Genomic DNA, 16309 nt, shown 5'->3' with positions numbered 1-16309 from the left:
TGGATCAAGAATTATCGGTAATTGCATCATAAGACTAAATTCAAGATGGGAAATTTCGGATTTCTTTTTTATTTTTCCAAACAATATGAGAATTCCTTTTTATGAGGATGATGTGTTGAAAACACTTGTAATTTCAAAGTTGAACTGACCATAAGTCAGACTTTCCAAATTCCAAACCACATAATAGGTCACTTTTGTTAGAATATTATGTAAATATTTAATTACCATCTTTATTGATGTAAATATCTTAGAAGAATATTCTAGGCCACCAAGTAAATATATTAGAAGAATATTTAATTATCATTATGGTTAGGTGTATATTTAGTTACATTCACTATAGCCTAGGATCTTTGTATATATACACATGTTGACAAAGATTAATGCAAGCATATTATTACCTTCTTACATGGTATCAGACTAGGGCATCTCTTCCTCCATCTCTGCGTCAACTTCATCATCTTTCTCCGACAATCAGCCACCATGACTGATTCCTCCTCATCTGACTCCACCAAGTCCTTCTTCCACCCAGCTTTGGTTGTCTCCAACATCAAAAATCACATCTCCATTACTCTTGAGATGGAAAACGTCCAATATGGGACATGGGCGGAACTCTTCAAAATCCACGCCAAGTCCCACAGAGTCCTCCACCATATCATTCCACCGGAGTCCGCGAAAGAAAAGGTGCCCAAAACCGATGCTGAAAAAGAGTTATGGTCGACTCTTGATGCCACGGTTCTTCAATGGATTTATGCTACCATCTCTATTGACCTATTGCATACTATCCTTGAACCCGACTCCACGTCCATGGAAGCTTGGAATAGGCTGCGTGACATATTCCAAGACAACAAAAATTCTCGAGCCGTCACTCTTGAGCATGAATTTTCTCACACTAATATGGAGGATTTTCCTAATGCTTCTGCGTATTGCCAACGACTCAAGATTCTATCCGATCAACTCAAGAACGTCGGTGCTCCAGTCTCCAACAATCGCCTCGTCCTTCAAAAGGTAGCCGGACTCACTGACGCCTATAATGGGGTGGGTACACTTATCCGTCAAAGCAATCTTCTTCCGCTCTTCTATCAAGCCCGTTCCATGCTAATTCTTGAAGAGACAGGCTTCACCAAACAGCTAGCCACGGGATCCGCTAATGCCATGATTGCTCGAGATTACGACGATAATCCCTCTTCTGGAAATAACTACCCAAACCGTCAGAATAACAGTGGTAAAAGGCATCAAAACCGCAGCAACAATGGTGGAAAGAACCGTGGCAGAGGCGGTGGCAAGAGGGGCAGCAACAACCGAAACAGTGGTGGTTTCGGTGATGGATGCAGCAGCTGGCAGCAGCACCACGACCAGCAGCAACAGTGGCAGCAACCTTGGATGGGGAATGCACGGCAATGGCAGTAGCCCTACATGCCGTGGCCTGTGCCTCCTTGTCCGTATCCAACTACTCCACGGCCACGGACCAACACTCAACAGAGGCAGGCTGGCATACTTGGGCCACGTCAACCACAAGCTTACTCTACCGACGTTCAGCCCACTCCAACCGATATCGAGGCAGCAATGCACACACTTGGGCTCACTCCTCCGGATGTAAATTGGTACATGGATACCGTAGCCACTTCTCATATGACATCCGCGCAAGGTAACCTCTCGTCTTATTTTAATTTGAGCAATAATCGTGGTATAATTGTTGAAAATGGTCATTCAATTCCAATTCGTGGTTATGGTCATATCAACTTAGCTCCCCCCAACCCACCTTTAGCCTTAAAAATGTTCTTCATGCTCCTAATCTTATCAAGAACCTAGTCTCAGTTTGAAAATTCACCATAGATAACTCAGTTTCTGTTGAATTTGATCCTTTTGGTTTTTCTGTGAAGGATTACCGAACAGGGATGCGTCTAATGAGATGTGATAGTCGGGGCAAGCTTTATCCCATCACCACCACACCACCATCGTCTTTTGCAGCTTTAACTTCATCTATGTGGCATGATCGCTTGGGTCATCCGGGAGCACCTTAGGCAAAATAAATTTATTAAATGTAATGGACTGATTAAGTCTCATGTTTGTCATTCCTGCACTCTTCGAAAACAGATTAAATTGCCATTTATTGCATCTCATTCACAAACATGTATGCCATTTGATATTATCCATAGTGATCTTTGGACATCTCCCGTTTTGAGCTCTTCCGGCCACAAATATTATGTTTTGTTCTTGGATGATTACTCTAATTTTTTGTGGACATTTCCCTTATTAACTAAGTTTCAAACGTTACCCACTTTCTTAGTCTTTCAAAATTTCATTTGCACTCAATTTGAACGAGAAATAAAGAACATTCAATGTGATAATGGTAGGGAATTTGATAACGGTCCATTCCGGGAGTTTTGTAAATCTAATGGCTTGTCTTTTCGCCTCTCCTGTCCTCATACCTCATCACAAAATGGAAAGGCCGAAAGAAAAATTCGAACAATAAATAACATGGTTCGTACTTTACTCACTCATGCGTTTTTACCTCTTTTTTTTGGCATCATGCATTACAAATGGCTACCTACCTCCTCAACATTCTTCCTTATAAAGGATTAGCCTATCAATATCCTCTTAAAGTACTCTGTCACAAAGACCCATCCTATTCTCATCTTCGGGTGTTCGGTTGCCTATGTTACCCCCTATTCCCATCTAATACCATTAACAAGCTTCAAGCCCGTTCCACCCTATGTGTGTTCTTAGGCTGTCCATCCCATTATCGTGGTTACAAATGTTATGATTTACCATCCAAGAAAAACATCATAAGTCGTCATGTCGTGTTCGATGAAACCCAATTTCCTTTTGCTAAGCTACATACTCCCTTAGATCGTCACCATTATGATTTTTTGGATGATGGACCCTCTCCTTATGTAATCCACCATTTAGCCTCGCAAAACAACCCACCTTCCAGCGACCAGACTCCGCTGCACACTGGTCCTAGTAGCCCACTACCCACTGCCACATCTGCCTCACCCTCAGCTGCTACCGCCAGCCCTACTGTCCATCCCCCGTCCGCCACAGTCCACTGCCTTCTCCCAGTCCAAAAACGGATCACTAGGAGTCAACATGGTATTGTCAAGCCTAACCCAAAATACAGCTTCGTCACTCATGCGTCCAAATCTCTCCTTCCTCGTAACCCCGTGTCTGCCTTACGTGACCCGAATTGGAAAATGGCTATGGAAGATGAATATAAAGCTCTTATTAAAAATAAGACGTGGGAATTAGTGCCTCGCCCACCTAATGTGCATATTATTCGGTCTATGGATTTTTAGACATAAAGAACACTCTGACGGTTCCTTTGAGAGGCATAAAGCCCGACTTGTAAGTGATGGCAAAACTCAACAAGTTGGTGTGGATTGTGGTGATACTTTTAGCCCAGTGGTGAAACCGGCGACCATCCGCACTATTCTCAGTCTAGCTCTCTTTAATGCTTGGCCTATTCACCAACTTGATGTGAAAAATGCATTCTTACATGGTGAACTCGAGGAAACTGTTTACATGCATCGACCGGTGGGTTTCCGAGACCCTACACATCCTGACTATGTCTGCTTACTAAAGAAGTCCTTATATGGCCTCAAGCAAGCTCCCCGGGCCTGGTACAAACAATTTGCTGACTATGTTTCTAGTATTGGTTTCACCCACAACAAGTCTGATCATTCTTTGTTCATCTACCAAAAAGGTATTGATATGGCATATCTTCTTTGTATGTGGATGATATCATCTTAACTACCTCCTTTGATGATCTTCGCAAGTCTATTATGACACTTCTCAACTTTGAATTTGCTATGAAGGATTTGGGACCACTCAGTTATTTCTTGGGAATAGCAGTTACTTGTCATGCAGGTGGTTTATTTTTATCTCAAAAGAAGTACGCCGAAGAAATCATAGAACGAGCTAGCATGTCGTCTTTTAGGCCAAGTGCCACGCCAGTTGACACCAAACCGAAGTTAAGTGCCACCTCTACCTCACCATTTAAGGATCCTTCACTTTATCGCAGCCTGGCAGGTGCACTGCAATATCTCACGTTCACGAGACCATACATTTCATATGTTGTGTAACAGATTTGTCTATTCATGCATAACCCGATAGAGGTCCACATGAATGCTCTCAAACGTATTGTGCGCTATATTAAGGGCACCCTTGATTATGGCTTGCATCTTTATCCATCTAAACCCACCACTCTCATTTCGTATACGGATGCAGATTGGGATGGTTGTCTGGATACCAGACGTTCGACTTCTGGTTATTGTGTCTTTCTTGGTGATAATCTCATTTCTTGGTCCGCCAAGTGGCAGACCACCATGTCTCGATCTGGTGCGGAGGCCGAATATCGAGGGGTAGCCAATGTTGTTGGCTACGCAATCTGCTTCTAGAACTTTATTGTCCAATACGAAAGGCTACGTTGGTGTACTGTGATAATGTTAGTGCCATATATCTATCTGGCAATCCTGTTCAACATCAACCCACTAAGCATATCGAGATGGATATTCACTTCGTCCGTGAACAAGTTGCTCGTGGTCATGTACGTGTCCTATCGCGCGATCAGATCGCGGACATATTTACTAAAGGTCTCCCCTTGGTTCTATTTGAAGATTTTCGCGACAGCCTAAGCGTCCGCAAACCTCCCGCTTCGACTGCGGGGGTGTGTTAGAATATTATGTAAATATTTAGTTACCATCTTTATTGATGTAAATATCTTAGAAGAATATTCTAGGCCACCATGTAAATATATTAGAAGAATATTTAGTTACCATTATGGTTAGGTGTATATTTAGTTACCTTCATTATAGCCTAGGATCTTTGTATATATACACATGTTGACAAAGATTAATGCAAACAGATTATTACCTTCTTACAACTTCTAATGCACAAATTAGTTTCTAATCACAAAAGGATCGAGTAACGCATGCATAATAATGCTTTATCTCTAGGACTAAAAAGAAGGCACCTTAACTTTTCTTTATTTTTTCTTTTCTTGATTTATCTAGCCAGCTAGTGTCGCTACTCACTCCTAAGCCCTTTTGTGTTCTCCTCAGGTTTCAATTGAAAGTAAATCTAGGTGAATATTTCTTTTATAATCAATTGGTCAACTATCGTTATTTAGATAAAGCAAACTCAATGAGGTGCAGATGATCAGCAACCCAATTAGATTTTTGCTTTTCCACTCGGTATTAATATTTGTATTGGTGCGCCATTAAATTCGGATTCGGGCCACTACCCAATTGATGATAAGATTGATATCAAACTATTACACTTCTTTACATATTGCAGATATATTATATTTAATTTAGCTAGGCTCCTTTTGCTTAGCTTAATGAGTTGATTGTCATATTTTATTAAGCCATCATTTAGCTGTTGTGTCTCAACAGACACTACAATGGAGGAAAGTTAAAATTTCTCGGAATTAATTAAACGTTAACTAAAAAAGGCCCATATAGATATTTTGGGTAGTTAAAATTAACCCTCGTTAGTGTTGCTGCATTTATATTAGGTCTAGTACTGGAAATGATCAGTTGCACTTCGTGTTGGAATAAGTTTGAGATTTAAAGAATTTATTTTATAGAGTACCTAATTTATTAGAAGAAAAATTATTATGCATTGAGATGAAACCTGTCTTTATGGAGGGGAATGAATATAAATAATCCATATAACCGATGCTAAAAAAATTAGGCTGAGAAATAGTTGACAGAAATAAAATTTTAAAAAGCAATGCCGCTACGTCTACCAGGAATTGAGAAAATAAAATTAAAAAAAGCAATGCTACGTCTCCCAGAAAATGAAAAAATAAAATTCAAAAAAGCAATGCTACGTCTACCAGAATTTGATTGTTGTCTTTCAATTTGCATAAAACATTTCATGGGACATAAAATGTCAAAGATTCAAGTTTTCAAATTTTCGAAGCTGTAAATTGTCTAAGTAATTAGGGAGGAAGAAGGAATTGAAGTCCGTTCACTACTAGAATTAGATCTATGATTACGGATTAACAAATTGCAATGGACAATCTATTGCGATGGTTATACATCGCAAAAGGATCTTGACTTTCTTAAAACACTTTCTCACAAGATGTATCCATTGCAACAAGTATTGTAACTGTTACAATGGATACACCAACAACAACGGTTAATTGGATAAAAATGCTATTGCATCGACGGTAAATACTAGGACTGTCACTTGTTCTTCAAAAATCGATTGAATCGAGCCGTATTGAATCAATTATTAGATTTCTTTTAATAAAACCGCAGGTTTTTATGTAAATTTATAACTATACCGAAAATTAGGCTGGGTTCGTAATTTTATAGAAATAAATAAAAAACATACAGAACTGTACCGAATAAATTTATATGTATAAAATATATGTTGTTTATTAGTTTTAAATAAAAGGACAATAAATTTTTTGTCATGGGCGAGGGTGATAGAAATTTCTACAAGTCAACAGGTAATTAACACGTTCTTAGTTATAAACCTATAATGTAATTTCTATTGAAATGAATTCATATCAGCATCTTGAGTAGCAAGCAACAAGGTATTCCAACGATCTTAAGTAGCAAGCCATTATGTATTGGATATTCTTCCTCTCATACTATTTATATTTCTCTTATTCAATACTTAATCTTAGTAAACTTAGTTCGTGAATCTCATCTTGCAATGCATTCTACCGTGCTAACTTTTATTGATCACTTTTACATGACATAGAAAAACACCAAAAATTAATTGAACCATACCAATGTCAAAAAGAAATTGAGATGATTAAAATGTTTTTGAAATTTTTTTAATTATATAAAATAGCATAACTGAAAAATTAGTATGACATAATTTTTTAAATTAACGGGCTGAACCGCACCATCAACACCCCTTTAGCCTTTCTTATTTTCCCAAGTCTCCCGCCTTCTTTTCTAATTTTTTATTACTCCATAAGTTTTGGAGTCTCTACTTGGAACACATCGACCCCAAAAGACCATCGACCAAAGCTTCGCCAATAGTTTTAAGGTTTGTTTCTTCTTCTCTATGTTTCTTTTACTTGAGATTGTTCCTCCTTTGTTTGTATGTTTTTGTAGTTATGTTTTCAAACTTCTGTGTACGTTGAAAATGTATTCTACTGTAATGGATTCTTTGAGTTTTGCTCTATTTGTCCTAGTTAGGGTTTGAATTGCATATTACTTTTTTAAATATAATACGCAATTCAAACCCTAATAATATGCATATTATTTTTTGCATGTTGCTATCAGTGTTATTGTGTGGCCGTGTGCAATAGCCGATCCAAGATTTTCATTCAGGGGTTCCAAAAAAATAACAAAAGTTAAATATAAAAAATAATGTTAATGGGAATCAAGGACGCTAGAGACAATTTTGAATACCCTGGACCGCTTGAGCTAAACTTTTGTATTTGTTCAGGGTATTCAAAAGTTAATATATGTACATAAACACAGAAAATCTATCCTATATATACACTGTAACTTTTTGCTGAGGGTGAACACCCTCGGCACCCTCTAAATCCACCCCTGGCCGTGTGTTTTGTCTCACATTCATATCTGGAATGTTGTCCAGAAGTCTAGTTCCACTAGATTACACAAAACGATTGTGTGTAACGCTGATGATATTGTCTATTTATCTGATGCAAAATTATAGTTGTCAATTATTTATGTTATTGCGTCCTCCCACTGTCCTTTATTTCGTGAACTTGATGATTGCTTGTCCTACTGTTGAGTGTTTTCTCGCTTTTCAGCGGGGTAGGCTTGGTGGTAATCTGGGCACCGTGTCTGTCGTAGTATTAGCTTTATTCGTGTAGGTTCTTGCTTTTTGATATCTGTTACCATATGTTGTTTATTGTGTATTGGTTATCGCACTATTTCGTTGTTGTTTACTGTTCTTTGCTCTGTACTGCTTTCCGTATTAGTTGTCATGTTTTCTTCACTGTCGTATTTCCTTTTTCATAACTGTTGTGATTTGCTACACTTGAGCCGGGGGTCTTTCAGAAACAGCCTCTCTACCTCCTCGAGGTAGGGTAAGGTCTGCTTACACTCTTTCCTCCCTAGACCCCATTTGTGGAATTACACTGGGTATGCTGTTGTTGTTGTTGTTGATGATGATGATTCCTCATCCTACGGTTACAACATCTCAGTTAGAAATGCTTTTCTGGTACACTGTTTGTTGTTGCATCCATTGCTCTGCTTATGTACTGCCGAATTAATGTAGTTATATTCGCTTGTGAATTTAATCCTAGATTTTCAATAAATATACTGTCCTTTTTTGGATTTGGTGTGTTGTGCTTCTAGTCTGATGCTATAAGTTGAAGATATTTTAATATGCTACTGAAAGTTGGCTTCACTTTAGCATTTCCTGAGTAATATTCTGGCCATTACAACAATATATTCAAGATGCAAAACATATCATAAATATTGAATTCTAAGAAAGAGGGAAGAGGGGGAAAGTAAAGGCCAAAGAACAAAAGACAAATAAGGGTTGCACAAGACGAAAAATCAGAGGTAGTGCTACGCTGCGAGGGGAATGTAGAAAACAACAATAGTTCCACATGAAGGTCCTTATATGGAATGTGCCGAGAAGCAGAGAAAGGCCAAAGATTATATAAGAGCACAAAATATAGTTCCACAACCAGTATATATAGTCTGTTTAATAGTTGCTTAACCCTGGTTAATTTATGGCATTTAGAGCAGCAATTTAACTTCTTTCACTTGTAAATAAAGGTCTACTTCAAATTAGAGTAGCATACATGTGGTTGTATATTTGCATATTGCTGATTTATACCTGATACAATGGTTTTTAATTAGAGTTGTAACTATGTTTAGTATATTCTAACATATATTCTGTGTGCTTGCTTGTAGATCTGTCTATATGGCTAGTACCGAGGTAGAGGGAGATGTAGGAGTACCAGCTGGTATAGAGGGAGACCCTCCCCTTTTGCTCATGGCTGCACAGATTCATGAACGTAAAGAGCTGTTGAAGATCAGAACTGCAGAGCTGTCCAGCAAAAGTGTAGATGAGATTGCTGCAGAAGTACGAGAGAGTGTTGAAGCTGTGGAAAGAGTGGTGCAAGGAGTGGTGCAAGCTGTGAAAAGAATTTTATCGGAGTCTGAAGCAAAGGGGGAGGAAGTGGTCTATCTTTGCAGTAATGTTGCGGCGGCTCTTATGAATCATCAAGACTAATTCTGTATGGTAAGCTCCTTGTTGGACAACATCTCTAATAATACTTTGTTATCAGTTGTGGTTTTTTAATACAATGAAATGCTCAATTCAAACTTGCCCCTGATTTTTTCTTATTGTTGCAATTTTATGAAACAGGGAAAGTGTATTTGGAGCAGAACTAGTTGCTAAGTAGAACTAGTTGCTAAGTTTCCCTCATTGGGGAAAGGATTTCTTCTTTCATTTTTTTTTTTGGCGTCATCTTTAGGTGCTAATTTTCCCTCAGGGGGAATTACTTCTTTTTTTGCGTCATCTTTTGGTGGAGCAATTAGTTGAATGCTAGGGCTTCTCAATTGCAAATGAGAATACTCTTTTTTTTTTTTGTGGATATGGAAATGAAATGCTTGGTTGAAATGTTATGGACCTACTCAGTAGGTTACCCGTATGGGCTTTTTCTTTGATACAAATGTGTTTCAAAATTATGTGAGAACATTAATTTCTGTTCCTTACTTTAGAACGTTAATTTCTGCTCCTTACTTTAAGATGAAGCATCTCAGTCGTGTCAAAGATTGACTGAAATTTCCAAAATTTCTTATTAGCCTGTATTGACCTGAGGATTGTATATTACTCCCTCCATTCCATAATAAGTGACTTTTAAAGTTTATGCATACCTCTTAAAAAAGTGCTCACTCCTAGAAAATTAGGAGTATTTTTACTAACTTACCCCTAATTAAATGCCTAGAAAAAGAAAAACTTAATGATTCTTGATTATGTAAACAAGGGTCATTTTAGAAGAAGAAGATCAATTTCTTCTTGAAATCCTAAAACACTACTTATTTTGAAACAAAATAAAAAACCTAAAAAGTCACTTATTATGAAATGGAGGGAGTAAATAACTAGATGTGATATTGTTGAGGGGAATGAGAGGGCTACATGAGGACCGGGTAATTCAGTCACATATCAGGGCCTGTTTGGTCGGGGATAATTCACTTTTTTTCTGAAATTTTATTACGGAATCATGTTTGGACTTAGAATTGTTACAATTTTTTCGGATTCAACTCCATATTCCGGAATTGAAAAACTCCAAAAACCCATTTTCATATTTTTCATTCCAAATCACTCACAAAAATTCAAAATGTTTCCAAGTTGTATTCATGTCCAAACACTTCTATTTCCAAATTTCATTTTTCCAAAAGTTGATGCATTTCTTTTCCTTTCGGTTTCATTAGATAAAATGTTTTCACTAATAATAAATAGAATTGTTTTTCCAAGTGTGTGTATCTCTGTCTATCAGTCATATATATATATATATATATATATATATATATATCCATTTAATTTATGAGGGATGAAATACTTCTCTATACTTGGGAAATGCTCAAGGATAATGAACTTTTTTGTTATCTTCCCCCTTTTCTTTTAGTTTCTTGAGTTCCACATTTAACAGTGTAGAGAATATTTAGCCGAATATCGCACATTGTTATTACAATTAGTTGAAAAGAAATCAAACATTATCATTCAATCCCGCTTAATTCATCCATTCCAGGTGAAAACCAATACATTTTATGAAGTGTTTGTCATCAGCCTAAGCTAAGACTTAGTTTTTTTCGACTCGTGGCATAGCTTCCGGCCGCCTCCTAAAACTAGAAAACACGTCCCCTGCTTCACTATCTGCGCGCTGCATGTCCATGTCCATGTCCATCCCAATTCCTGCTATCCTTTCACTCATTGATCCATAAGAATTTACTGAACCATCTCCAATTGGTTTAACATATTGCTGCATCACCAGCACGGAGAATGAGGAGTCAAATTCAGATGTCACTAAAAGATCACCAATAGCCCCGAGCTCGGGACAGTCACACCAATCGACTAGACCAGCTGTTAGTGGGGATACCATGCCTCGGCCTTTTCCTACGATGTAGAGATCGTAGTTATGTTGGTCCATTAGTTTTATAGCCTTAACAGCTTCTTCCACATCATTCAACAACAATTCTATGTATTTTACTGATTTGTCATTTGCTATGCTGATCTTGAACCTGTTCAAGAACTCTTCATCCATCAACTTTTCACTCTCTTTGTCAATTTGGATATTCATATGATTTTCTTCAGCAAACTCCGTTGGTTCTATATCAGAAGCACCTTCGTCTGGAATGAACTTTACCACAGTTAAGCGTGTATCTGGACGATCAACCATTCTCGATGCATAAGCCAGAGCTTCCCTGACATTAGAGGTGGCAAAATTAGTCCATGAAAACACGACCTGCCCAACCCGTCTAAGTTTGTGCCCAACCCATTTCAGTCCATGAAAAAAGGGGCTGATATGCAGCCCAAATTGATCCATGAAAAATGTTGCCAAAATATTTTTAAAAAGATATTTTTTTCAATTGATATATTATATATAGCCATAACAAAAGAAAAATAGGTTTATCAGGTACTAAAAATTTATAAAAGAACAAACAAAGAAATTAAATCTTATTAAGAATTGAGCGGGTGGGGTTATGACCCGCCTTTCAGTCCATTTCAGACCAACCCATTTCAACCCATGCAACTTTTAGGCGGATGGTTAACTCAGCCCATTTTGTCCCGCCCAAATTCACATCCCGCCCATTTGGCCCCTCTACCTGTCATCAGGACCTCCGAAGAAAAGGACAACGATATTTTTCGCGTAGTCGCTCGTCTCAGAAAGGCCACGATCGATAAGAATTCCTACAGAACAAGGGGCATTAGCTAGGACACCCTCGTTGACAGCCCGAATTTCAGGGTTGACATCCTCCATTTGACCCTCGAGACTGCGTTGTTTGTGGAAAGGGAGTATGATGAAAGCAACACGCTTGTCTTTGGCAATGTTGCATATATCTTCATCCATAGAGGGCAAAGGGGACCTTGCTGTGAGTACTTGTACCATCACACCATCTGATCGTAGCTCATAGTTGTCGAAAGCAGTGATGATTTGTCTTGTCTGTGTCTCCTCGTGGCCTAGACTTCTCGAGCCTCGTTTGCCTGAGTTGTGCACTTCTAGCATAGATGATGCACGCCCGACTAGTTCTACTATTTGGAGAGCAAAGACGGTTATTGGGCATGCTGGTGTAGAATTTGACGAGCCAAGAAGGTTGATGATTGAAGGGATGTCGTGTACGCCATGAATGCAAGCGAGGACTCGAAGCTCCTCCTCCAATTTTGCTTTCTGTATAGTCCTTCGTTTATGGGGCGCCAATTCCTGGGAGGGACGGCATAGCATGGTCATAGGTGTGACCATCACCGTCATCACCAAAATGCCACCCACCATAAGAGAATATAATTGGGTACTCAAAACCTGATCAAGATTTTTAAAATATGATGGTAATTAGTCAAAAATTTCTAGTAAAGCAAAGGGGGTCTGGTAGGCCAAAATATATAAAACCTACACACTGATTATGTCTATTATATGTATAATTTATGTATGTCTGTGTATACACTATGTATATTATATGTATATTTATACTTAATATACAAAACCTATACATGTGCCGGCTATTATTCTTTTGAGCGGTCCAAAAACATAATTATCCCAAAAATATATTGAATCTACCTGTTGTGCCTGACCAGCTTCAATAATGATCAAGGCCATGAGGCTCTTGGTGTTGCAAAGTACTCCAACAGCCAGGGCCTCCTTAATAGACATATCAGAGAAGAAAGTGGCAGCTACTGAGCTCAATATTTTGGCTGAAACAAATAGAATTATGTAGCCAACAATCTCATAAACGTTACCCATTTCTAGGAAATTTGTTCTGAGTCCACAAACAACAAAGAAAGTTGGCATAAGAATGCCCATCACAAAGTCATCAAGCTTATCGAGAATTTCTGCTTGAAGCACTTGGTTAGGTATGCTAAGTCCAAAGAGAAAAGCTCCGATTATAGGATGCGTGCCCAAAGCATCCGTTACAGCTCCGGAAATAGCCATCCCAGAGAGAACTGAACATATAAAGAACTCACTATATCCTTGTCCTTCTGGCATTTTTCGGATGATCCAGCCAATGGCACGACGGAGATAAAAGACACAGAACAAAGCATAGGCAGTCGTGCAAATTATAGCCCAATGGATATTAGATGTACTACCTGTGACTACGTATCCTAGTGCAAGAATAAACCATGCACCAATATCATTAATTACAGCGGCAGACGTAGCCATTTTGCCAACGTCTGTTTGGAGGATCTTTTGTATGTCAAGTATCTTAGACAGGACAGAGAATCCTGTAACAGAAAGAGCACCACCATAGAAAATGAAACCTCTAGCTTCTTCATCGCGAGGCAGTGAGAAATATAATATTGTCCCCATGACAAAAGGGATGATGATCCCGATAACAGCCACGTTTCTAGCCTTGATTCCGATTCGGAGAACAGATTTTATATCCATCTGCAATCCCATCAGAAACCCAAAGAACACAAGGGCTACATGAGCCATTGTCTCAATCACATGGAAGTTGTAGTTTGGGAAAAGCAGCCTCCTAAACTTTATGATCCTTCCAAGTGCTGTAGGACCCAGCAGTATGCCACTCTACAAAAGAAAATCATTGCTTTGTTCCTTAAACTTTTTCTATAAATGTCCAAATCAGAGTTATTACTTGACATTCAGAGAACATTTTTGGAAAAGTTTATTGCTAAGTGCAAAAAACAAGAACATGAGAATTAAACAACACTGCATCTCAATAAACATCCAGCATATTCGTATATCATTTGGATGAATACTTCTCATGATCCTATATAGACTGGGAATTGGATTATCAAATGGATTCTTCATTCACATGGATTTATGTAAACAACTAAAGGAAACCTAAGTTTAACCATTAACTAACAAGTTGCTAGAATGCTCAATAAAATAGAAAAACCAAGACTCTATTAATCTTGAACTATAATAGATTGAAATAATATCTAAATGTTAGTTGGAACAAGTAATATGAAGTCAAAAGTTCACATAATAGTAAAGAAAACTACATTTTCCCGTTGATGAAAAATGTTTTCTATGTAACCAAACACCAAAAAATGACTTTCTCGTGAAAACCATTTTCGTACCAAATATACATGAAAAAGACTTCCTTTCTATCAAACACACCTTAAATGTACAAGAAAAGACTTCCGTCATACCAAACACACCGTAAATGCAGGGAAGAATCGAGCATGTCCCGTGCAGATTCACCCAAGCGGTGTCAACCGACACCCTTTCGCCGAAAAATTACACTATAAAAAAGAAATTTTTATGTATATATACTAAGTGTTGAACCCCCTTAATTTCATCGTATATATATATATATATATATATATATATATATATATATTTTTTTTTTTTTTTTTTTTTTTTTTTATGTTTTGACATCCCTTAGTAAAATCCTAGTTCCGCCACTGGGGTTCACGGGAACCCAGTAACTTTTGCTCAAACCCGATATATGTATTAAAATATTTATTAAATATTTATAAATGTTTAACTGGGAACATAATTAATATATTAACTTGAAGTCGTTACAGGAACCCGTAAACTTTAATTTGTGGACTCTCCTCTGTGTAAATGTACGCGAACAGTTTCATGCATGGGCAAGGAATAAGAAAATTTCAAGAATACAATTTGAGGAATTAGAAAAGAATGTGAGTAAATATACTTACAATAATTTCAGCAACAAAAGGAGGTTGCCTGGTGGGTTTAAGGCAAAATACTACAAAACGGGTGATCAAGATAGCTACGGAAATCTGAACGAAGAAAAGAGGGATAATTGGTGTCAAAGGATCTGGTCCTTCCCAAACTCCATTAAACCTGTAAATGGTTTGTGCATAACATAATATTTTTTCATTTAATTTTCCAACATCAATCAATGGTTCTGGATCTGCCATTTTTCTTCTTCTAAGGCCAAAGATTGATGCTCAACAACAACAACAAAAAAAGATTGTCCCTCTTAGTCACGAACTTTGTGCAAATGAAAATTAGTACATTATTGTGTGAATTAAGGGAAAAGTTCTTTTCTCTTTTCTTCTTGATTTCCTAGATATTTTTCTTGAACCCCTTTTTTGTGTCTAGTCTTGTGCCAGGGCAGGGAACAACCCTGGCTACAACCCTGTATTGGGACTTAGCCACCACAACAATGGAGGTATGTATAAAATGGAACATGAGTAAAACTAAAAATAAGAACAATGATATGGTTATCACCATGTGAAAAATAGTAAAAAGTTATTTTTTTACCAACAAAGCTTTGTTCAAATTGAATGGTTTTCCGCTCACTTTGGAAACTTTAAAACCTTTTTATGCTTTTTGAGGTTGTCATTTGACAGACAAATGAATAGAGATTATTGATAACTGATTTTGGTGTTCATTTGGCAACTCATAATGAGTTTTTTTTTTCTTCTTTTATATCTTTTACTAAATTTAGTGTTGGAGTTAGAAGCATTTTAATATTAGTAAATTATTAAAGTGCATGACATAGATATTGGTGGGCATAAAGTGAAGGAATTTGTCATTTATTCTTTGTAACTCATCTAACCACCATGACATGCTCCTCATTGTCTCCTATTAATTATCTCACTGCGCCTCAAATTATAATCCACTATCTTGACATTTATTATTTGGAAGAAATCCTACACCTGCGTAAAGTGTGCTTTCTTCCTTGTGTTGTGTGCATGAGAAGTATTATGTTATAGATGAAAAAGAACTTTGTATTGTATTTATAATGTGAGATTGATGTAGTGAAAGTAGGGGTATGCAAAAACTGGCTTAATCTATAAATCAAATCGAAAAAATTGTTATTGGTTTATAGGCATTAGGTTATTGGCTTAACGGTTTTTAAACGGTTTGTAACTTTTTTATTGGACTACTGGTTCGGTTTCTGATTTTTAGGTTTTACTTAATGGTTAAATCAATAACCCAATAAGACTGATGTTCAGCCAAAATTGCATATATATATATATATCCATTATTGCCTCACATTCTAGTACTTTTAATTGTCTTTTGAGTATTATTATATTGATTTATGCTTAATAGTATAATTTTATTACGTAGGAATAAAGCGAAGTTGGATAAAAAATGTTGAAATTGAGAAAAGAGTAGAAATTATGTTGGAAGGGAAGAAATTAGTCCAAAGACTATGTGCACAGCAATTTGAAATGGAGGAAGGCCGTCTACGCCACT

At 37.4% G+C, this 16309-nt stretch overlaps 1 protein-coding gene and 1 long non-coding RNA gene across 2 annotated transcripts; one reads left to right on the top strand and one right to left on the bottom strand.

Annotated features, from left to right (window-relative positions):
- The first annotated feature begins 6867 nt into the window (after positions 1-6867).
- On the top strand, positions 6868-9713 carry LOC132611349 (uncharacterized). The gene is made up of 3 exons (XR_009571584.1): positions 6868-7011; positions 8865-9195; positions 9322-9713. It is a non-coding gene; the product is annotated as an uncharacterized LOC132611349 (long non-coding RNA).
- Positions 9714-10602: 889 nt separating this feature from the next.
- On the bottom strand, positions 10603-15298 carry LOC132611348 (cation/H(+) antiporter 15-like). Its single transcript, XM_060325781.1, has 4 exons — positions 14797-15298; positions 12731-13696; positions 11784-12475; positions 10603-11381 (listed from the first exon to the last, which is right to left on the bottom strand). The coding sequence occupies exons 1-4, from the start codon at positions 15019-15021 to the stop codon at positions 10760-10762; spliced, it is 2505 nt and encodes an 834-aa protein (XP_060181764.1). The 5' UTR covers positions 15022-15298; the 3' UTR covers positions 10603-10759.
- Between the last annotated feature and the right edge of the window lie 1011 nt (positions 15299-16309).

Source organism: Lycium barbarum, chromosome 9, assembly GCF_019175385.1.
Source record: "Lycium barbarum isolate Lr01 chromosome 9, ASM1917538v2, whole genome shotgun sequence".
NCBI lineage: Eukaryota > Viridiplantae > Streptophyta > Magnoliopsida > Solanales > Solanaceae > Lycium > Lycium barbarum.
This window is presented reverse-complemented; position numbering and strand designations above follow the sequence as displayed.

Coding starts and splice junctions, on each gene's coding strand:
- LOC132611348 (XM_060325781.1), bottom strand. CDS start 15,021: ATGGCAGATCCAGAACCATTGATTGATGTTGGAAAATTAAATGAAAAA. Junction 13,697..14,796: donor CTTTTGTTGCTGAAATTATT/GTAAGTATATTT, acceptor TTTCTTTTGTAG/AGTGGCATACTGCTGGGTCC. Junction 11,382..11,783: donor TTCGGAGGTCCTGATGACAG/GTAGAGGGGCCA, acceptor CTCTAATGTCAG/GGAAGCTCTGGCTTATGCAT.